The following is a 20,429-nucleotide window of genomic DNA, read 5'->3' on the forward strand; positions in this document are numbered from 1 at the left end:
CTTGTTTACAGAAGCAGTAGCGTTCTGTAGGCTCAAACTGTTGGGACCAGGTGAGGGTTGAGGAAGGCGACGGCGGTGGCACTAGCTCGGGCCCTGGCACAGGGCGGTGGTGTGGAGTGGTACTGGCGATCGCTCGTTGTCTTGAGGGCCTAGTTGATTGCCCAGATGCCTTAGATAAACCTCTAGACGGCCGGAGAGGCTTGGAATCTTGTAGAGATTCCTGCTGTTGGAGATGATGCCTTTCCCTCCTCTGTCTCTGTCCTTGTTGGTGGTGTAGCACCTTTTGTTTAGGTTTCTTCATGGACTTGGGAATCTTTAAGAAGAGCTTCAACAGTGGAGGTTTCTTCTCCACTGACTGATGCAAGAGTTTGTGCTCTTTCAAGGCCTCGCTCAGGGAGATCAAAGGCCGGTTTTTGTAGTGCTCGTTGAGTTTCTCTCGAAGTTCTTTGTTTGCCATTTTGTTTTGATGGGTGTTTTGAAGTTTATGCTGCATTGTGGTCAAATGGTTAATTTCTTCCCACAACGAGAGCTTGTGGGCAACAAGCTGGTTGTACAATGCCCGTGATTCCTGGACGCTCTCAAGGTTTAAGCGGTTGATCTGTTGGTTCAATTGAAAACATTGTGATCTCAACTCTGGGGTGATTTCGGAGTGGTCGAGAAAGATACGGTGGACGGCAGCTTTGTGTTTGTCGATAGTTATGTTGATGGACTGGAGAAGCCAGAGCGATCGCACGACGTCGGCCGGGAGGTGGTCAACGGTGGATATGAAGGAGGAGTTGATGGAGTTGGAGTACACCACGGACATGATGATGGGAAACCAAACAAGCGCGAACGGTTAAAAAAATATCGCCAAGTCGATGCACTCCGTTGCCCGGCAGATGGGTGCGAAATCTTTTGCTACAAAAACTAAAATGTATGCTTATAATACTAACTACTATTACATAACATTTATTCCAAGTCCTTCTTCAAAGTACCCATGAAGGCGTGCTTTTCAGCTGGAGTTTGGAATCTACCCTTACCGAAGGAAGAAGCAGTATCAATCCATTTCAAGTTCACTGGTTCAGTGGCCTTTCTGGAAGTGTTGGTGTACAAAGACTTTCTCAAGGTAACAATTCTCTTTCTGGTACCGGGGATAGAACCCTTGACCATAATAAAGTCGTTGTTGACCAAACCGTATCTAACAAATCCACCCATTGGGTTGATGTTCTTGACGGTTCTGTCATAAGAAGTGGCACCACTGGATTCATCACCAGCCTTACCGACTCTGTAAACCTTGTGGTTGATAGAGGTTCTGTGGTGGTAACCGTTTTGACCGGCTCTGGCAACAGTCCAGTTAACGTTAGCTGGATGCCAGGCACCAATACAAGCAACCTTTCTCAAACCTCTGTGGGTCTTTCTAGGCAACTTCTTGGTTCCCCATCTGTGGGTGACACCTTCGAAACCGTGACCCTTGGTAACAGCAATGGCATCGATCATTTCACCGTCTTCAAAGACAGAGTCAACGGAAACGGTCTTTTCAAAGTGTTCTTGAGCCCAAGCAACCTTGTCAGCAACGGAACCACCGTTGATTTGGATTTCGGCCAAGTGAGCCTTCTTTTGGGACAATGGAGTCTTCTTGATTTGGGTGTGAGCCAAAACTCTGACAACAGAGGCGTACTTGTTGATTCTGGCCAATTCTCTTTCAATGGAGGCAGGGTCCTTGGCGTATTTACCAGAGTACTTGGTGAAAGCCTTCTTCTTGGACTTGTACCAGTTCTTGTAGAATCTTCTTCTAATTTCTTCAGACAAGTGTTCAGCCCAGACGGTGGTCAAGGATCTCAAACCTCTTGGGGTTTCGACGTATCCAACAACACCAACAATGACCAAAGGAGGAGTGTCGACGACGGTAGCGGCTTCGACAACTTCTCTCTTGTGCATCTTGGAACCTGGTCTGTCCAAGTCTCTGACAACGGTGGTCATACCGGCCTTGTAACCCAAAAAGGCGGTCAAAGACACAGGCTTAGACTTGTTGTCCTTTGGGAAGGACTTAATCTTACCTTGGTGTCTGGCGGCTCTCTTTCTTGGGAGGAATCCTAAGGATCCGTGTCTTGGGGCTTCGAATTTTCTGTGGGACATGTTTAATGTGTTAGATAGGTGAAAATTTTTTCTCGAAAGTGAAAAGTTATTTGAGCATCGCGGGGCGTGCCCAACCAGAAAAAAAAATCAGCGTTGGTTGAAAGTGGTCTGAGATGTACGGGGGTGCGTGCTGGGATATGCGGGGTGCGATCGTCAGATCGGCTGCCTGTCAGGCCTTTCGGCTTAGCCTCTGTGCAGAGATCGGCACCAATGTGGTACAAATGCATCTGCATCTCTTGTTTAACAGTGGGTTGCATGAGAATGCCCACGTCTAGGCCCATATATGAACATCTGTCTTGTCAGATGTTAGCAGATTCGTGAAGAAAGATCTAGTACGGTGGAGGTACAGTAAGACTTGGTCTTCTCTGACTTGATATCATCTCTATTACCTACTGCCAGTCTATCCTACATGTATTCACATATACACTGTGTATTACCTATACAGCCTCAACGCTACCATTGTCATCCACCTCGACGATACTAATATCCTTCTCGTCATCCTCAGGAAGAAGGTGGATGGCCCTGGCATGTGCATCGTGCTGCACAGTTCTTCCTCTAGTCTCCCACACCCCTCTGGTAAACCCAGTTCTCTTGAATATATAGTCAATATCCTCCAACTCCAACCCAGCCGTTTCGGGAATGAACACAAACACAATTGGAACCCATGCAGCACAAAGAATGGCAAAGATGATAAAGGTCTTCCACCCAATATTGTCGATAGCTATGGGGGTGATCTGCACCACCGCAAATACACAGAGCCAGTTAAAGGCCGAAGCCACCGCCTGTACCCGTGACCTCAATCTGGTGATGTTGATTTCGGCTGCCATAAACCAGGGCACTGGAAGCCACCCTACTCCGGTGAAGAGCTGGTACAAAAACACAAAGAACGTTGCCCCTACGGAACATCCATACCCACCGATGGAAAGCAATATTGACACCATGATAAAGCAGAAAGAAAGCCCCGAGCCTGAAATCATAAGAAGGTTTCTGCGACCCAATTTGGGATTATCGATGAGCCAAAGAGGAATAAACGACCCCCCAAGGTAGACGATCTCCGTGCAGCCCGCCAAAATCAACGATGTCACCCGGTCCATATTCATGGCCGACGTGAAGATTGTGGGAGCATAATAGTTGATGAAGTTCGAGCCTCCAAACTGCTGTGCAAACATAAGGAACAATGAGATCAACAATCGTCTGTAGTTTTGAAGCTCTCCACCACTGAACAACTCAGACACCTTGAAAGGTCCTCCACGTGACTCCATCTCCACTGCCGTCTCGATCTCGATTCTCTGCCGGATCACCCTCTCGGTGGTGATGGTGGAAGTGTCACTGTCCAAGGCTGCCAACACTTCGGCTGCCTCCTCTGACCGGCCCTGCTGCACCAACCACCGGGGACTTTCAGGCAAAAACCAGGTTTCAAAGAACAAGGCAATGGCAAAAATTCCCTGGAAAGAGATGGGGAATCGCCATTGGAGGGACGAGTTTGTGTATGAACATCCAAACCCGATCCAGTAGGCGATCACCACTCCCAAAATCGTCACAATTGCCTGCCATGTCAATAGCCTTCCTCTGTTGTTTCCAGTAGCACATTCAGACTGGTAGACGGGAATGGTGGACGAGTTAAACCCATTGCCGATACCGGTGACCATCCGCCCTACGTACCACTGGGCACGGGTGTAGGAGCTGCCAAGTAGCACCGTCCCCACCATCATGATGAAGGCCCCAAACAACATCATGGCTCTTCTCCCAAGTTTTTCTCCCACAAAGAACGCCACGATCGAGCCAAGCACACACCCCAAGTCATACACTGACGTGAGTAAACCCTGGGTGGTAGCATCGGGATACCCAAACTGTTTGAGAAACACTGGGTCGCCAATAATTGACCCCATGACTCCCTGGTCATATCCTAAAAGCAAAAAACCGGTACACGAACAGAACGTGACCACATAACGAAGGGTTTTACCTCTTGCAAAGTACCGAGACTTGAACCAAAGATAATCCATATTGATGTAGATAAAATCCTGGTGCCATGTCGAGGCTTTTATATTGCAAAATCTGGGGTGAGAGGGGAACTGGGGTACGGTTGCAAAAGAACTGTATTTGCGACGGTGATGATCCAAAAACTCTTCCAGGGGGATCAAAGGAATGTGTGATCCAATGGGTGTCTGATCGTCAGGTCCCACAGGGATCCAAGTGACAGCATAACGGTGTTTTGACACACTCATCAGTTTTGGCAACCAGCTGGTGGGCGAGCGAGTGGGTGGGCAACCTCAGATACTGATCGGATCATGAATGGTCCGACTGGAGCCCATGGGGCCAGGTGCCCCACAGACCCCACAACGGTAAACTTTTGGCAGCCTTGAGTAGCGCAATGGTCGCATTAGCTGCAGGGAGCAACGCGCGCTGTGCTGCCACTGCAGGCACCAGTTGCCAAAAATCCCAGCCGCGGCGGGAGTGAGGGAGGAGTAGTCCGAAGAGACCTCCTCAGCGGCGCTAACGAGCTAGTTTCCGGGCCATCAAAGACACGGTGGATGTAACGTTGTGTAGGCCATGGTCGGAAGATCAGAAGGTTGTGGGGTCGACTTGTGGGTGTGGGTCAGAACTTGTCTACTTGTAGGTGTATGAGTCACGTGCGAGGCACTCGTATATAGTAACTGCACGCAAGTAATTATCAATAACCACAAGAACAAGAAGAACAACAAGAATACAAGTAGCAGAACCATGGAAGTTTGAATACAATCTCAACGATTGTAACCAATAAAGAGGACAACCATTTACGTTCACAAACGTATTCACCGTTGAAGACCCATTCTCACAAAAGTCTTGAACGATCAGTAGGGGTCGTGGTATCGTGGCCAGGTCATATGATCTACATGTGTCAATGCGCTTGCTCTCGCCTATCTTCGCTTTACCCAGCCTTGCCCCCGACATGGCTAATATTGCCAAACTGCCACCACATTCCGCATCGAGGCAATTAAAGTGCGGCTTGGGAGTTCAGATTAAACTTACGAAATGTCCGTAACAATTAATTTCCCGCTGTGGTTAAATGCCCCAGTGACAATAAGGGTCGGACTGCCAATCCCTCAGTCCGGTTAAGACAGACCCAATTGTTTTAATTGTCTTGATATAATTGCCTGGCTTAGGGTTGGCACGGGGCTCGGCACAGGGGCGAGAAGTATTGGCGAATTCTTCGCCTCGAAGCTTATGTACCAATCGGCAACTACCGAGATCTTCCCACTGCAAAACTTTGATAATACTTGCGCTTGCCTAGACTAAATCCGAACAAGGCCCATCGTAGTGGGGTTGCGCTCAGTTTCACTTTCCCTGGCAACCAATCGTTACTGATATGAAGCCAGAGCCGTTTGCATTATTATTTTAAGGGGTGACCGCCCGTATGCAAAGGAGTGTAAATAAATCCTGGCCTCGAATAGATTATGCATGCGACTTAGTTGCCGCCATTCGGCATGCGTCAATACTCGCGGGTTAAACTCATTGGCCGCGTCAATTGGACTCACTATAAACAATTGCATGAATTCGAAAATTATATCCCAATTTATGTCATCATGATGTGCATTACCTCTATCTTTTGGTCCGAATTTCACATTAAACTTTGCATTTTATAACTAATACTTTTCCAAAATACATTTTCCGATATAATGCTATACTCTATAGAAATGAAATCACCGTCTAACTCGTTATATTCTCTTGACATGCATGATTTTTTTCAACGCTAACCGGGCATCCGAGTCGTCTGGGAACTGGAGCGGCTGAGTCATTTGTGGTTGGTAGCCAACATTGGCACCCACTGACCCAGTATTGAACTGACCTCCACTGGGTGACTGTTGCTGTTGCTGCATCATCGTCAGTTGCTGGGGTGCCTGAAGCAATGGGTTACCATTCATGAAATCGAACCCGCTGTTCATGAACATCTCTTGGTTGAACATAAATTGGTTATTGTTGTTGCCAACTTTTTTGGGCGAGGTGATGATAGAGTTCATAAGCGAGTTGAACTGGGGGGTGGAATAGTTTCCGCCAAAACCCAATGGCGTCAAGCCGGTGCTGATAGTGTAGTCCTTCTGCTTTGGTGTCTGTGGAGGGTTGGTGTCAGAAAATGCGTAGTCCGAGTGATACTTCATGGGCATGGGCCTTTGTTGTTGTTGTTGTTGTTGTTGTTGTTGTTGATGGTGGTGGTACTGGACGGGAGCCTGCCCGTAGTCCAAGTCGCCGGTAGCGGTGGTAGTAGGAGCGCTATCATAATGCCCCTGGATGCCAATGGTAGTATTGGCCTGGGACTGCGACAATACGGCTTTGCCCAGTTCGTCAATCATGAGCTTCAAGTTAAAATCACCAAAGTCACTCAAGTCCTGTACAGGGCTGGCAGCCCTATCAGTACGAATTAATACCGGAGGTAATAAGTTTTTATCGAGTTGACGACCTTGCTGTTTGGCCGACGGTGGAGGAGATTGGTACGCTCCTCGACCCAGGTTTGTAATCTGCGAAATGTTGTCCAAGGTCCGTGAGTTGATGTAGTCAGTGGCAGGGGAGTTCTGAGAACTGCTGGAAGATGAGCCATGGCTTAAGCTATGCACGCTACTCTTGCGGCGAGCTGGTGAATTTCCCATGTCGACAGAGCTTTTTTTCCGTCTTCTGATGGCACCGGCGCTAGGACTTACTCGCATAGTAGGCGTGAAGATATCGGGAATTCCTCGTTTGACCGTCTGGTTCGAGTTGTTTTCGGCGTCTGGTGAGTTGGAAAGCGGCGATGTGTTAACAGAAATGTTAATGGTTTTGGTGATTTTACTGCTGAAGTTGTTAGGTTTTGGTGGTCTACCTCTCTTCCGCTTGGGAGTGGGAGGCACCACTGGCGGCGGTGCGAGAACAGGCACCGACGTGGTGTTGTTTTGGAGGTTCATATTCATGACACTGCTCAATGATTGATAGGGTGTAAGGAGGGTGTTGGGGACCATTTAAAGGGCAAAAAGCGGCAATGAATGGGATGACCAACAGAAACAAGCGACAGAAAACGATGTGGTCGTCAGGATTATGCAGAATGCAATGGATAAAGGATGATATTATAATAAAATGTCCCTGTTGTGCCTGGTTCACAAGAACGAGGAAAATTTGCTGATTCAGGTTGGTTACTGAGGCTTGCGTGGGGGACACAAAAAAGTCTAATGCAATTGATTCAGACTCACTACAACTAAATGAGTGAAGGCGAATGTGATGAATTATTAAAGGGATTGAAGATATGAGTATCGGGTCCCTTAAGAAAAATATAAAAAAAATGGGTAGCAGGGATTTTAATTTGTTCTTATAGTTTCTGGTAATAAAAATAAAATTGGACCAAGAGGCCGATTAGTGATAGTCACCGATGCGGGAGGCGTTAAACTAGGTAAATGTGGCCTGGTTAGGCAGAGGTTTTGGCGGTATTTTCTTTGACGGTTTTTTCTTTTCCAATTTTTTTTCCCAAATATATTTTTCATTTTGGTTAAACCGATTACGCGTCCAATTAATTTTCCCTATTAAGGTTTTTTACTGGCTCTCTCCTGGAATAATGGGGGAAGACCAACCTGTCTTGACAATAGGCAACAATACCGGATGTATCTCAACACCTTTTTATTTCCTATGAACGAAGCACCGTTCCAACATCACCACTGGTGAAAAACAAGAAGGCTCCACTGTCTTCTCCTCTTTTTCTGGATCATGGCTGTAGCAGGTTTGTCGCCGCGGTTGCGGTAGCCGATGATTTTATTTTATTAGACTCTCACGTTGCGCTTCGTTTGAAGCTTTGGTAGTCACGCCTTTCATCAGCCAGCAGTAGTAGCCCCTTTCAAGGTGATGATCTTAATAACCATCACATAAGTTGGATGTGTAAAAGGTTAGATATTGATCGGCAATTCAAACCTCTCCTATGGGCACAGGATTATGCTGGTGCAGGCATGAATCGGGCAAAATGGCCCAGTATCCATCTTGATTTTGGTGCACATCTTTTAAAGTCAACCCCCTTAACCACTTACTGAAATGAGCGGAGGTTACATTACTACGCATGGAATTCGCTTATTTTGACCTGCGCCACCAAGAATGTGTCACCAATAAGGAACCCCTTAGTTAGGTGGATGTCGTATTTTGTCTTGAGAAATGATTGTTCTTCAAACCTACAATGACTATGTCGTCGTAGCAAGTGGGACTTGATTGATATTTATGGTAACGAATTGAAATGCTCGACAATGCGAACATCGCCTTAGTCTTCGACTAGCAGGAATGTTTTATTGTAAACTGCAAACCCTCACCCTGAGATCGTGATACAATACGGCATTTGGATGGGTGATGAGCTTACGGTGCGAACTTGACAACGCAGTTCATTAGCAAACCTAAAGTTGACCTAACTCCACCTAAAGGGACGCGACATCCTTTTGCAAGAGGTGCATTTGTCATAGCTGCCCAGTTCTGGTTGGGTCGATATCCTGCACCCAGTCCCAGTTCTAGTCCCAGTTACCAAGGGTTTTGCTCCCAGTGCCCAACTGTAAATCTCTCACACATGCAGACAATGTCCACGTTCTGCCACCATAAATATATTGTTTAGGGGCTGGAAGGCGAATAGTTACAGGGGTTTTATTTGCACCTATTGTTAAAAGTTGAATAATTGCAGCTAAAGTCCATGCAGGGATTTACGGTTCGCTTGCTATTTATTTGGTTGGCAGCCCTCTGTGACTGAATCGGTGTAACAGCCGTTGGTCGGGCCATTATTTGGACAACACCTTTCTTAACCCTAGAGCTCTCTCGTAAACCAACATCAATTGAAGTCGCACGCCTTTAGAGGATGCCCGACAGGAAACAAACAGGACGGTAACCAGAAACGAGCCTAGTGGTAGTATCTACACAGGCAATAAAACCGAAGACAGTTTTGTGCAATCACATGGCGAACAACTCCGCTTTACAGGGAAGACCTTCAGGCAGATCTTTTTGTAAGCATACACCCAAAAAAGGGAGGAGATACTAGAGTCCTTGCTTAACGGGAAGGAAGGAGGAACTCCTGGTGCCATTGCCGACCGGGAGTTTTTTCGCACCGCACCACAGGAGTCATTTTAATGGCACCACACCCGCACTAATTACAGGGCCTGAGGCTCACGCTCATCGCCCTCGTTCCGCTCCCTGCACTCGTTCCGCATTAGCAGCCGTTTCGCGACACCTCTTTTGTCTTCTTACTTCAAATCAATGCTAAACCCACAAACAACTGATATCCAGTTCAATGGCTCCGTCGGTGCCGTCGCCATCTCCCTCGGGCTTCCAGCCCTCCTCACGGTATTTGGTATTGTCCTCAACTCCCAGTCCCCCTTCAAATCAGGAATCCCCTTCCCCTTCGACTGGTCGTTCGATCGTATCGCCAACGCTGCGTTTGACAAAAACACCTGGATTGCCTACACAACCTACTTTTTCGGGTTTGTGGTTCTAGACCAATTGGTCCCTGGCAAGTACATAAAAGGGGTCGTGTTGAGAGACAAGACCCAGTTGACCTACAAGATCAATGGCCTCAATTTCATTCTTGTCATCGTGACAGTTTTGCTTGCACGGCTTTATGCTCTAGGAAGTTTGCCCGAACTCGAGTTTATCTATGAGCATCAACTTGAATTGACGTTGACGTGCTGCTTGTTTTCGTTTGCTTTGGCGGTGTTTGTGTATATCTACTCGTTTTTTCCGTTGAAAACGCCCAATGGCTTGGGCACCAACGACAGAATTCTTGCTGAACCTGGAAACTCGGGAAGGGTGGTGTATGATTGGTTCATCGGCAGGGAATTGAACCCACGTATAGGTAGCTGGGACATCAAGTTATTTTGTGAATTGAAGCCGGGATTGGTGTTGTGGCTCCTCATAAATGTGTCTTGTTTGTACAGCCAGTATTTGCAGCATGGCACCATTTCAGACTCGATGCTCTTAATCAACTTTTTGCAGGGATTCTACATTTTTGACGGGATTTTGAATGAGGAAGGTTTGTTGACAATGATGGACGTTGTGACCGATGGGTTTGGTAATATGTTGGCATTTGGTGATTTGGCGTTGGTGCCATGGGCATACTCGCTCCAAGCTAGATATTTATCTTTGAATTATATCGATTTGGGATGGCCGTACTGTGCTGCCACCGTGGCCATCGCAGCGTTGGGATACTACGTGTTCCACTCGGCCAACCAGCAAAAGTCAGACTTTAAACAAGGAAAATTGGCTCATTTGAAGTCCATGAAAACCGTCACCGGGTCCAATTTGCTCGTCGATGGGTGGTGGAAACTCAGCCAGCACATAAATTACTTGGGAGACTGGCTCATTGGGCTCTCGTGGTGCTTGGCTACGGGGTTCAACACGCCGTTGACGTACTTTTATGCGGTGTATTTTGCATCTCTCTTGGTTCACCGGCAAGTACGAGACGACGAAAAGTGTGCCAGCAAGTACAAACAGAGCTGGGATGAGTATAAGGCCAGAGTCCCCTACAAGATCATTCCATACCTCTACTAGGCAGTCACAGTATGTAACCAAAAAGTATATTATCTATTCATTCTTCTTTTCAAAATCAATTTGCTTCTCAAAAGACTGGTAGGTGATTTCGATGGAGCTGATCCAGCTCAACGCCGTGCTTAACACAAACAACAATATGAACGACACGATCAAGCACAGGAAGATACCGGGCGAGAAAAACTGGTAGTTGTTGAACAACCCCTTGGTTTTCTTGCTTTGGCTACTGCCACTGTCACCATCGAAAATCAGAACTGGCATGTCATTTTCCGCCGCCATCGACTCGGCCGCCTTCAAGTCCTCTGCCACCTCATCATAGATGTCTCTCTTTTGAAACAGCGGGATCTGTTGCACCAACACCAAATGGTTGTCAGAGAATTCAATGTCCTCAAACCTATCGATGGTCTCAACCGTTCCAGACAATCCACACAAGCCAGAAAAACGGTCCAAGTCGTCCATCAGATCGTACTGAACGTGTTTGATGAAGTTGGCGGCCGGAGCAGTGGAGAGGTCCTTCACCCGGTATACTTTCAACTTGTCGATGGAGGAGGGAAGCGACGAGCACTGGCCGGAGATTGCCGCCATCAACTCGGTACTGTCGATGATATACTTGGAAGGTAACTTCTGGTTGCAGTAGACGGACCCCGAGTCGAGGAACCCGCTAATTGGGGCCACCAAGCCCACGAGTATCGCCAATTTACTGAATAACATCTGTAGGGTATGCTCCTTTATCGTCCAAATTCAGTGCGACTTTTGTTCCTCAAGTATCCAACATGGCCGACGTACCACAGTATGTATAACAACACAAACACAGTGGGATGGGAGACCAATCCGCCCACACACACCAGGGGTTTTTAAACCCCCGCGTGTGTACCTCCCAACTGTCTCCAGCACTAACACCCACAGAGCAGTCATCAATAAGTTGGTGTTTTTCACAGCAGCAATGATTATTTTCCCGTTGTCGTCCTTCTTTGTGCTCCAGTACTTGTTCGACAACACCCTCGTCAGTGGCGGGTTGGCGGCGTTGGCCGCTAACGTGGTGTTGATTGGGTTTATTGTGGTGGCCTTTAAGGAAAAGATTCCTGAGCTCGAGAAGAAGAAGGACGAGTGATGTATAGTAATAAACACGCACAACCCCCAATGTAGCACATGTGGTTCGCCACGTTATGTGTCTCTAATGATATGTATCAAGTTCCAATCTCTTTATATTCTCATCCTCATCCTCATCCTCACTCGCTCGCGAAACTCTCCACCATGGTGCACCAGCTCTCTCTAGTATCCACAATCCCCCACAGCAGCTACGTCCAGACCATCTCCACGCTCCAGGCGTTGACGGGACTCACGTCACCCCAGCCGGTGTCCACCTACACGTTGATTTGCAAGCCCATCAACAAGTTTAAGCCCAAGTTTGTTCCTGGCAAAGTCAACCAAATAGAACAGTATTTCATGAAATGTATCACCACCTGGGATGACTTGGACTCCTTCGACCTTGCCACGCCGTACTTGTCTGACCGAGTTTCCACCTCCATTCTCTTCAACAGCGACTCGGCCGCCAACACAAAGAAAATATGGACTCTTCAAATCAGTGACATTCCAATAGCTGGAAAGAACCAGACTTGTTCAGCACAAAACATCTTCGAAAGCACCCTAGTGCATACCCACACAGCTTCACGAAAGGATGCTGGTGACGAGAAGGACTCGGGTGATCTCGATAAAGACTCGTTTCTACAGTTCTTGGAAGACTTGGGATACAACTCCATTAACCAGTTTTGGATCAAAGGCGTCCGGTTCTTCCATGGTGATATAGTCATCGAGATCTTCAAGGTGTTTGTGCGAGACGATGCCAATAAGGATTCACCGTCGGACCTGATTCCCTTAAAGCTCTTGGATGAATCCAATGGTTTCCAGATAAAAGCCTTTATCAACGTTCCCAAGTCCACAGATATAGATCTCATTACCCAGGGGTCGGCCGAGTTGGCGAAGCTTCAGGACTTCCTCAAAAACCTCATTCAGTTGGAGATTCCCGACAGGATATTTATGGATTCAAGAGTGCAAAACTAGTGGCTTATATATTAATGTACAAAGTTCATGTTCGTTAGGGTCAATCCTGCGGTATTTTGTATTTGATGACAAAGAAGCCGTTGTGACTAAACCCGACTTCACCCTTTTCAGGATCGATTTCGTTGTCTACTCTCTCGATCTGGGCCTGTAATGCCTTTAGTGTAAGCGGTGGTTCTGGTCTGTTGTCGGGCCTTAGAAGCCGGAAAATATTGTCATTGTTTGACTTGGAAACCATTTCGTTGGGTCCGTACAAGGATTTTATGAACGATAGTTGGAGATTTAGTGAGTCTATAAGTGACTGCTTAGAAACTGCCGATTCGTTCAACCCCGACAACTTGAGTAATTTTTGCAATTCTTCTTCACCGACAATTGGTTCGGGATTAGGATGGATCACATTCTTCACACTTCGTGTCGAATGGCCAACAAAGTGCTTGATAGTGTGCTTGTTCAAAGTGTTCTTGATGGAGCTCATGGGGTCTGCAACTTTTCTGTCGCGGTCGCGATGCCGATGGCTTCTACAATCTCTCTCTTATGAATGCATTACGGGCAGCTATGTTTCTACTTACAACTTGTCCAACTGTTTCTTGGTCTTTTGCAAGGTCTTCTTCTTCTGTTTCAACAACTCTTGTCTAGCCTCCTTCTTCTCAATTCCATATTGCATCTTCTTGTACAATTTACGTTGCTTGTTGGTCATCATAATCTTCTTCAATTCCTTTTCTTCATCTTCTTCCGAACGGACTCTCTTAACCTTCTTGTCATTGGCAGCGGTGTTCTTGTAGATACCAGCAGCCTCTTGTTCCAATTCCTTTTGAGCTTGTAATTGTTCATCCTCTTCTTCATCTTCTTCATCTTCATCTTCATCACCTTCTTCCACTTCAATCTCCTCTTCTTCTTCAACCGCATCCTCACCTTCATTTGCCGCAGCAACTTCAGGGTTGTAGATACCCGAGTCTCCCCAAGGTGATAAGTGTGGAGGTAAGATTTCACCTGGAGCGTACTTATTCACAGGTAATAACTCACTCTTATTTATACAGTCAAAGATCCATTGAGGTTGCACGTAGGTTCTTCCACTCACCTTCGATAAGATCTTGGGTCTGTCGATGATCTGATGGGTGATGTTGGCCAAGTCCAACTTTTCAAACGCTTTTTTGTCGTTATACTTCAATTCGTCTAATGCGAGCTCAGACACTATACGGCCACCACATGATAAAATACAGAATTCCAACACGTCTAAGGGTACTTCTCTTCCGACGAAGAATATAAACTTGGAGAACAAACCGGAAACTGGCGACAGGAACTTGGAAGGTTGTTCCAAGACGTCTCCAGTGGTTTTGTTAGTAGCTTCGAACTCGTCAAGCTCAATGTTTTCTACATCAACATCTTCCTCCTGCTCAGGCTCATCGTCCTTTTGGTTGGTCTTGTCTGCCTGCAAAGCCTTGGAGATCTCGGCCTGGTCCAAAGCTTCAGCCTGTGTAGCATCTTCTCTAACGTCAGGTAATAATGCACTTCTATCATCAGTTGACTTCAAAATGTATGCAGACAAACCTCCCACCGACTTCAACTTGGTGGTATCGATGGCAGGGGGGTAAACCAAGTCAGATTCTTTATATAATCTGTACAACACAAAGTGCAACAAGGTGGAGTAGAACTCTAAGAACGTCAACATAATTCTGAAATCCACATCGGAAGGAATCATAGTTGGGAACTTGAACGGAACAAGCCATCTAACTTCCTGACCTTTGACATTGGCTTCATAGTAAATCCCCTTGATCGACACAAATACTTTTTTGAGCAATCTTTGCTTGGTAACATAGGCCAACCACTGGTTGGTCAAGGTCTCTGCTTGTTTGGTGATTCTGGCACTCACCTTGTCGGTAGAAGGCATGTTGGCAAACAAGAACAACATGTTCAAAGGATCATCCAAGTCCCTCAAAGCATCCAAAAATGTAGGGTATCTTTCTTTGATAACATGGTCCAAGGTGTATCTGGGTCTGTTCTGTTCCAATTTTTCGGCGTCTCTAATTTCACCTCTTCCCAAAGCTTTCTGCAATTTCTTAGCAAAAGTCTTGTGTTCTCTGAACTTGTGTAACACCGGTTCGTGCATCAAGTACAGAATATCTTTGGCATAATAGAAGGTGACAGGAGCAGTAGAACCTTTGTTGGCCTTCTTCTTGTTACGAGGCTCCCTGGGATAGATTCCTTTGAAAATACACAACCGACGGAAGTCGGCTAATGATATCTGCAATCTCTTGACCGCCTGGGTTCTGGTGATGAAGTTTTTGGCGTTCCCGGACGTTCCTCTCTTCTTGATTCTCATGCTGGTATAGTCGGTTTGTGAAAAAATTAGTGCGATGAGATGGAAAAATTTATGGTGCATGGGTAGCGATGGGGGGCGTGTGTGGTGCATTTTGCAGCCATTATTGTAAATTAGCGTATTCTCTTACAAGAAGGGATGTGAGAATCCACATCTCATTGTACTTGCTAATGAATCGGATGGTGTCGCTACACACCCCGTATTCCAGGATTTCATGTTTGTGGATGATGGGTACAAGGAAAACCTGTTTGAAAATGAGGGCGATTTGATACGAAATGTCTTTCAAGTCTGTCAATGGGAACAGCAACAACGAGTCAAATCGGAATATCATCTTGAGTTCACGTGCCACACCTTGAACGTACTGGATAATGCTGTCGAAAACCACCTGATGGGTCGACGAAGCTTTCAACTCGAGCATGTGCTGGTACTCGCTATCGGAGAAAACGGTGTGGGTTTTGACAACGAGATAAGTCAACGTGGTGGACGACACTTTCGAGTTATCCAGGAACATACTACTGTTACTATTTTCAAGGTATACCTCAATAGCATCTTTCAACCATATATCTTGTTGGTGGAGTTTTGCAGTGAAGTAGTCCATTGTGTAACACTCCAAAAAACGGCTGCGAAAGCACAAAAGAACATCATGCCAGTAGTTGAACAAGAACAGAATAGAATCGAGTATTCCGACGATAGGTTCTATAATTCGTACATACATTTCCACTACCCTCTCGCCACCCGCGACGAGACTTCATCTGATATGCAAATAGGCTTCCTCTCCAGAGCTATGCCCAATATCTACCATAACTGCGTCAACAACTTGCTTCCACAGATACACATTCCTGTCAGCACACTTTTATTTAAGCGGCAGCTTGCTGAAATCTTGCACAACAAACATATTCCGTACGACCAGTATAGAGCCGGGTTTTCGGGGGTGGACATTGACGCCTTGGCCCACAGATTCGAACTTTGTCCATCCACAAACCCAATTATCCACATCTGTGACTTCCCCCATTACCAGCTGGTTGCCATGTCCCTGGTATCTAGCGTACTTTCACATAAAGTTGATTACGTGGACCACGGGAGCGGTTCTAGGTCTTTGCAGCCTTTCTACGACATCGATGTATTTCCTGGGGTCTACCTCCATTATAATGGAGCAGCAGAGGAAGAGGTGTTTGGCCAGTACCTCGAGGGATTCCGGGAGGAGCTTCACCGAAGCATATCCCTGGGACTCCCACTAGACAGCCGGTGGGCGTACGAAGATGTTTTTATTTAGAACCGCCGTTTCCAGCTTCTTTTCACAGCCACGAGCTTGGTCTCATCAAAAATTAATGCGAATTTTTATTTCATCGCCATGTCTTTCGAGGACGTGATAACCAGGGGAGAAGATTTCCTTCGAGGTGCACCACGAGACTCCCATCTCTGGAACGCAGCATCACATGCAACGTGCTTCGCCATGATCGTGGGGTCCAAGTTTTTCTTGAACCTTCTCTACAAGCCAGAACTCCATCACATCGACAAGCTCGACGCCGCGTTGGTCAGAGCCAGATCTGAAAACAGAGGTCTTTTGACGGTAATGAACCACATGTCGGTGGTTGACGACCCTACCTTCTACGCCGCCTTGCCCTGGCGGTTCCATTTCGACGTTGACACCATCCGCTGGTCTTTTGGAGCCCATAACATCTGTTTTTCCAACAGTGCCCTCTCACTCTTTTTCAATTTGGGTAAGGTATTGGGCACCAAGAGGTTTGGATATGGGCAGTTCCAAGGCTCGGTAGACGCCGCCATCCGGATCCTCTCGCCGGACGATACGCTTGACTTGGAGTTTGCACCCGACTTTAACAAGAAACCCAAGTCGGTGGTGCTTCAAGAGGTGAACAACGGTCCCATTGCCAAGACGGCCCAACCGGCACCTTTAATGTCACGACTGCCATTCATACGAACCAAGACTTCGTGGTTCCACGTTTTCCCTGAAGGGTTCGTGTTGCAGTTGGAGCCTCCACACAACAACTCGATGAGGTACTTCAAATGGGGTGTTTCTCGTCTTTTACTCGAGAGCACCAGGGCGCCAGTTGTATTACCAATTTTCAGCTACGGGTTCGAGAAGATTGCTCCGGAGAACACGGCCGAGGAGGGTATCAAGCGGTACTTGCCCAGCAATATTGGTGCTGAGGTGCACATCTGGTTTGGCGATGAGGTAGAGGATGCAAAAATAGAGACCTACAGAAGCCGCTGGCGGGGCTTGTGTGCCAAGTACTTCAACCCTAAACATCCCAACGACTTGTCGGAGGAGCTTCGTACTGGCAAGAAGGCCCAGCAGCTCCGGTCAGAGGTGGCTGCGATGTTACGAGAAGCGGTTCTCAACGTGCGAAACAGCACAGGCCATTTCAACCCCGAGGACCCTCGGTTCAAGGACCCATCGTTCTGGAAGGAGTACACCCGAACAGAGGGAGCGTCGGCGCCGGATGTGAAGTTTATTGGTAAGAACTGGGCCATCAGACGTCTTCAGTCTCATCTTCCTGAGTACGACCATTCTGATGAGTGAGTGGGAATATTTATGATGACGGCACAAGTATTTACTTATGGGAGTCATTTTTGTAAGTAGTATTTAATATTGACATATAGTTCGAAGAGCTTCAACCAAGCACGCCCTGAAGAAATCACAGAAGAACCGGTTCAGGCTCTTCCTCATCTGTTACTTCCTTCAATATCTGCGATTATCGCGAAAATTTTAAAACCGCTTGATGTACCGACTAGCACTTCGAACACACACACAGAGGCTATTGTACGGGTCTACTGACCGCACAAGCCTCGGTATAAAGATCTCACTGGGTGCATGGATCATTCAGCAAAGACACAGATCGTGGTTAGGCCCCCTCACGAAACTAGGCAAGAAACCAGCTCAGACACTGCTCATCATAGAAGAACCTTCAGACTCACCGGGAGTGATGTCAGACCCTCGTTTCAAAGATGTGGGTCATATGGTGCGCTCCAATGACGTTAATCCCAAAGAAAAGCGCCGGTTCTTGCTCCAGAAGTTGGGACTTCTCATCTCCGAAGTTGAGTTCGACCAAGAAACAATCACTTTGACAAACACCATCTTCTTGGAGGTGTACAAACAAAACCACTTCCGAGCCCACATTACCACACAAGAGGATCTCGAGCGGCTTCTTCAAAAGTCGATTTCGGTTTTGGTCGCCCACGAAGAATTGGAGATGCCTGAATATGTGCCGATTTTGATACGACAGTTGTTGAAGTCGAAAGCTCCACTCAAGGACGAGACGTTGGTATCGATAGCCCTGTTGGCATCACAGTTGATGAAGACTCCCGAGAGCTTTCATGCTACGTTGCTGTTGTTGGTGAAAAACGGTCCTCAAATTGGCACTTCCTTTATCAACGCTTTAGTGGATTTCTTGAGCCGGACTCGCTCGTTGAACATGGAAACGTTTGACACCATAGCCAAAGCTTGTGCCAGTAATGACATCCCGTTGTACGATGAGTTTTTTCAGCTGTACATGAATTATGTGGAGAAAATGTTTGAAAAAGACCATCCACAAGTGCATGAATACAAGCAATTGGAGAGAAACATCTTCAGAATCCAACAGTTCACGTCGGACTTGACGAGACAGCTCGACTTTGAAAAGCGGACACGGTCCACGATCTTGAGGTTTCTTGGCTTCACCAACGAGCTCATTTCCGTCAACTATAATGAGAACTTGATTTCTTCAAGAAGAACCATCCTTGATTATTTGCAGTCAATAGGTTCCAAATTGACAGGAACATTCTTGAGACAAGCACCCGGCGATGAATCGCTTTTTGACCACACACTCGATGCCCTATTATCGGAAGGTTATCAGGAGTTACCAGTTGTGCTATTGAACTCGGTTCTCGAAAACCAAATGTTCTACCTGACCGAGCGTATTGTCCAAGCAAAAGCATACTTACTTCCAAATCAGGATGAACATCAGCTCTTTGAACTGGTTGAGGATATTTTGCAGCAAGACAGCTCAGGTGTGGATGCTTCCAAAGTGTACCTCAAGCTCATCCATATATTTGTCACTTCTGGCAGAGTCTCTCCCAATGGAGTATTCGTGACAGAACTAACTACAAAATTCAACAACGAGGGCATAGAGACTCCTTTGGAAGCTTACAAGATTTGCATAGATGCTGCCATCAAGAATAACGACATGGCCACATCGAGTACCATCTTTGAACAGAGCATCAACCTGTACGTCCAGTGGTGGGACGGAACCGGCCCCAAAGTATTGAGAACCTTGAACGACCTCATTATCCTAGCATGTAAGAATATGAACGATATTGAAGACTTGTTCTTATTCTTCTCAAAAATCAAGCAACAGATGACCGATCGTCCCATCAACATTTATGCCATAACCGAGTTGTCCCGTCGAATGCTCCAGGTAGAATATGTGGGAGATTGTATTGAAATGCTCAAAAGAGAGCTTCCGTCCATCAAGAAGGACGATAACATTAAAATCGAGGTGAGTCAACCATACGCAGCTGCTTATAGGCAATTATTTGATCTTCTCCATGAATTTGCCATTTCGTACACCAACGAAGAGACTTTTGAAACCAACTGGGTTTTGTATGGAGAGTTACACAAATTTTTCCACGTTCCTTATGAATCATACTTTCCAGCCATCAAGTTCTTCAGTGAGAGGGGCAGATTAAATGCCTCTTTGATCATCTTCAGACAAATCAGAAACCTTTACGAAACTCACGGGAACCATAATAATCTTCCTCCTCTGAAAGAGATGTACGTTTACTTGTTCGAGGAGTTTGGTGATAAGCTTTACCAGGAGGGAGTAGAGGAAATCCATGAATACCTTAAAACAGACGTATCATTACCTAGACAAGATCTTGAATTGCAGAATTCGTTGTTGCAAGCATACTCCAATCTACAAGAGGTGGGAAAAACTAGAGACTTATTTTTGGCCATGAACCCCATGAAGAAAATCGAAGGGAAATCCACCATCAATGAAGAAACCGTTCAAATCATGCTTAAAACTTTCACATATAGCAACTTAAACCATGTCAAGTTGTTTTGGAATAACCTCTCGAGGTTTGGGATTCTTCCGAATGATGCGATATTTAGACAGTACTTGATCGCTTATGTGTATCATGGGTTTCCTGAAGAGGCCACTAGTCTTACGGAAGAAATGGACGACTATGGTCTTGAAGTAACAGAGGATACAGTGGTTTCTCTCTACAACTTCTGTTTGTCTCTGGAAGATCAAGACAAGATTGAAGAATGGGCACATGCGCACTACAAAGAGTTATGGCAGTCAGCTGTTGATAAAAAGCTTTTGACCAGATCAAACAACTACTTGCCAGAGTCCAGTTTACTCTTGGAGAACGTCACGGCGGCAGTTCTGAAGTAGAAGAAATCTGTAGATTTACCTGTAAATATTAATACAAACAC

At 46.4% G+C, this 20,429-nt stretch overlaps 12 protein-coding genes across 12 annotated transcripts; 5 read left to right on the forward strand and 7 right to left on the reverse strand. All coding sequences in view use genetic code 12, as the record gives it.

Annotated features, from left to right (window-relative positions):
• Positions 1-948: 948 nt before the first annotated feature.
• Positions 949-2,115, reverse strand: RPL3 (60S ribosomal protein uL3; the record flags this gene model as incomplete). Its single annotated transcript, XM_006689915.2, has 1 exon — positions 949-2,115. The coding sequence occupies one exon, from the start codon at positions 2,113-2,115 to the stop codon at positions 949-951; it is 1,167 nt and encodes a 388-aa protein (XP_006689978.1).
• Positions 2,116-2,552: 437 nt separating this feature from the next.
• PSN45_001441 (uncharacterized protein) lies at positions 2,553-4,118 on the reverse strand (the record flags this gene model as incomplete). The annotated part of the gene is made up of 1 exon (XM_006689914.1): positions 2,553-4,118. The coding sequence occupies one exon, from the start codon at positions 4,116-4,118 to the stop codon at positions 2,553-2,555; it is 1,566 nt and encodes a 521-aa protein (XP_006689977.1).
• Positions 4,119-5,810: 1,692 nt separating this feature from the next.
• On the reverse strand, positions 5,811-7,082 carry PSN45_001442 (uncharacterized protein; the record flags this gene model as incomplete). The annotated part of the gene is made up of 1 exon (XM_006689913.2): positions 5,811-7,082. The coding sequence occupies one exon, from the start codon at positions 7,080-7,082 to the stop codon at positions 5,811-5,813; it is 1,272 nt and encodes a 423-aa protein (XP_006689976.1).
• A 2,248-nt stretch (positions 7,083-9,330) lies between these two features.
• Positions 9,331-10,620, forward strand: ERG24 (erg24, C-14 sterol reductase; the record flags this gene model as incomplete). The annotated part of the gene is made up of 1 exon (XM_006689910.2): positions 9,331-10,620. One exon carries the CDS (start codon positions 9,331-9,333, stop codon positions 10,618-10,620), a length of 1,290 nt encoding a protein of 429 aa, XP_006689973.1.
• Positions 10,621-10,653: 33 nt separating this feature from the next.
• On the reverse strand, positions 10,654-11,328 carry PSN45_001444 (uncharacterized protein; the record flags this gene model as incomplete). The annotated part of the gene is made up of 1 exon (XM_006689912.1): positions 10,654-11,328. One exon carries the CDS (start codon positions 11,326-11,328, stop codon positions 10,654-10,656), a length of 675 nt encoding a protein of 224 aa, XP_006689975.1.
• A 62-nt stretch (positions 11,329-11,390) lies between these two features.
• On the forward strand, positions 11,391-11,728 carry VMA21 (vacuolar ATPase assembly integral membrane protein vma21; the record flags this gene model as incomplete). The annotated part of the gene is made up of 2 exons (XM_006689911.2): positions 11,391-11,407; positions 11,524-11,728. The coding sequence occupies 2 exons, from the start codon at positions 11,391-11,393 to the stop codon at positions 11,726-11,728; spliced, it is 222 nt and encodes a 73-aa protein (XP_006689974.1).
• Positions 11,729-11,871: 143 nt separating this feature from the next.
• Positions 11,872-12,678, forward strand: SRB5 (Mediator of RNA polymerase II transcription subunit 18; the record flags this gene model as incomplete). The annotated part of the gene is made up of 1 exon (XM_006690408.1): positions 11,872-12,678. The coding sequence occupies one exon, from the start codon at positions 11,872-11,874 to the stop codon at positions 12,676-12,678; it is 807 nt and encodes a 268-aa protein (XP_006690471.1).
• Positions 12,679-12,718: 40 nt separating this feature from the next.
• PSN45_001447 (uncharacterized protein) lies at positions 12,719-13,150 on the reverse strand (the record flags this gene model as incomplete). The annotated part of the gene is made up of 1 exon (XM_066157661.1): positions 12,719-13,150. One exon carries the CDS (start codon positions 13,148-13,150, stop codon positions 12,719-12,721), a length of 432 nt encoding a protein of 143 aa, XP_066013758.1.
• Positions 13,151-13,240: 90 nt separating this feature from the next.
• NOP7 (mRNA-binding ribosome synthesis protein nop7) lies at positions 13,241-14,995 on the reverse strand (the record flags this gene model as incomplete). The annotated part of the gene is made up of 1 exon (XM_006689908.2): positions 13,241-14,995. One exon carries the CDS (start codon positions 14,993-14,995, stop codon positions 13,241-13,243), a length of 1,755 nt encoding a protein of 584 aa, XP_006689971.2.
• A 100-nt stretch (positions 14,996-15,095) lies between these two features.
• On the reverse strand, positions 15,096-15,590 carry PSN45_001449 (uncharacterized protein; the record flags this gene model as incomplete). The annotated part of the gene is made up of 1 exon (XM_066157662.1): positions 15,096-15,590. The coding sequence occupies one exon, from the start codon at positions 15,588-15,590 to the stop codon at positions 15,096-15,098; it is 495 nt and encodes a 164-aa protein (XP_066013759.1).
• A 45-nt stretch (positions 15,591-15,635) lies between these two features.
• Positions 15,636-16,265, forward strand: PSN45_001450 (uncharacterized protein; the record flags this gene model as incomplete). The annotated part of the gene is made up of 1 exon (XM_066157663.1): positions 15,636-16,265. One exon carries the CDS (start codon positions 15,636-15,638, stop codon positions 16,263-16,265), a length of 630 nt encoding a protein of 209 aa, XP_066013760.1.
• Positions 16,266-16,343: 78 nt separating this feature from the next.
• Positions 16,344-20,388, forward strand: PSN45_001451 (uncharacterized protein; the record flags this gene model as incomplete). Its single annotated transcript, XM_006689907.2, has 3 exons — positions 16,344-17,530; positions 17,767-17,780; positions 17,912-20,388. The coding sequence occupies 3 exons, from the start codon at positions 16,344-16,346 to the stop codon at positions 20,386-20,388; spliced, it is 3,678 nt and encodes a 1,225-aa protein (XP_006689970.2).
• Between the last annotated feature and the right edge of the window lie 41 nt (positions 20,389-20,429).

Source organism: Yamadazyma tenuis, chromosome 2 (assembly GCF_029203305.1).
Source record: "Yamadazyma tenuis chromosome 2, complete sequence".
Classification (NCBI taxonomy): Eukaryota; Fungi; Ascomycota; class Pichiomycetes; order Serinales; family Debaryomycetaceae; genus Yamadazyma; species Yamadazyma tenuis.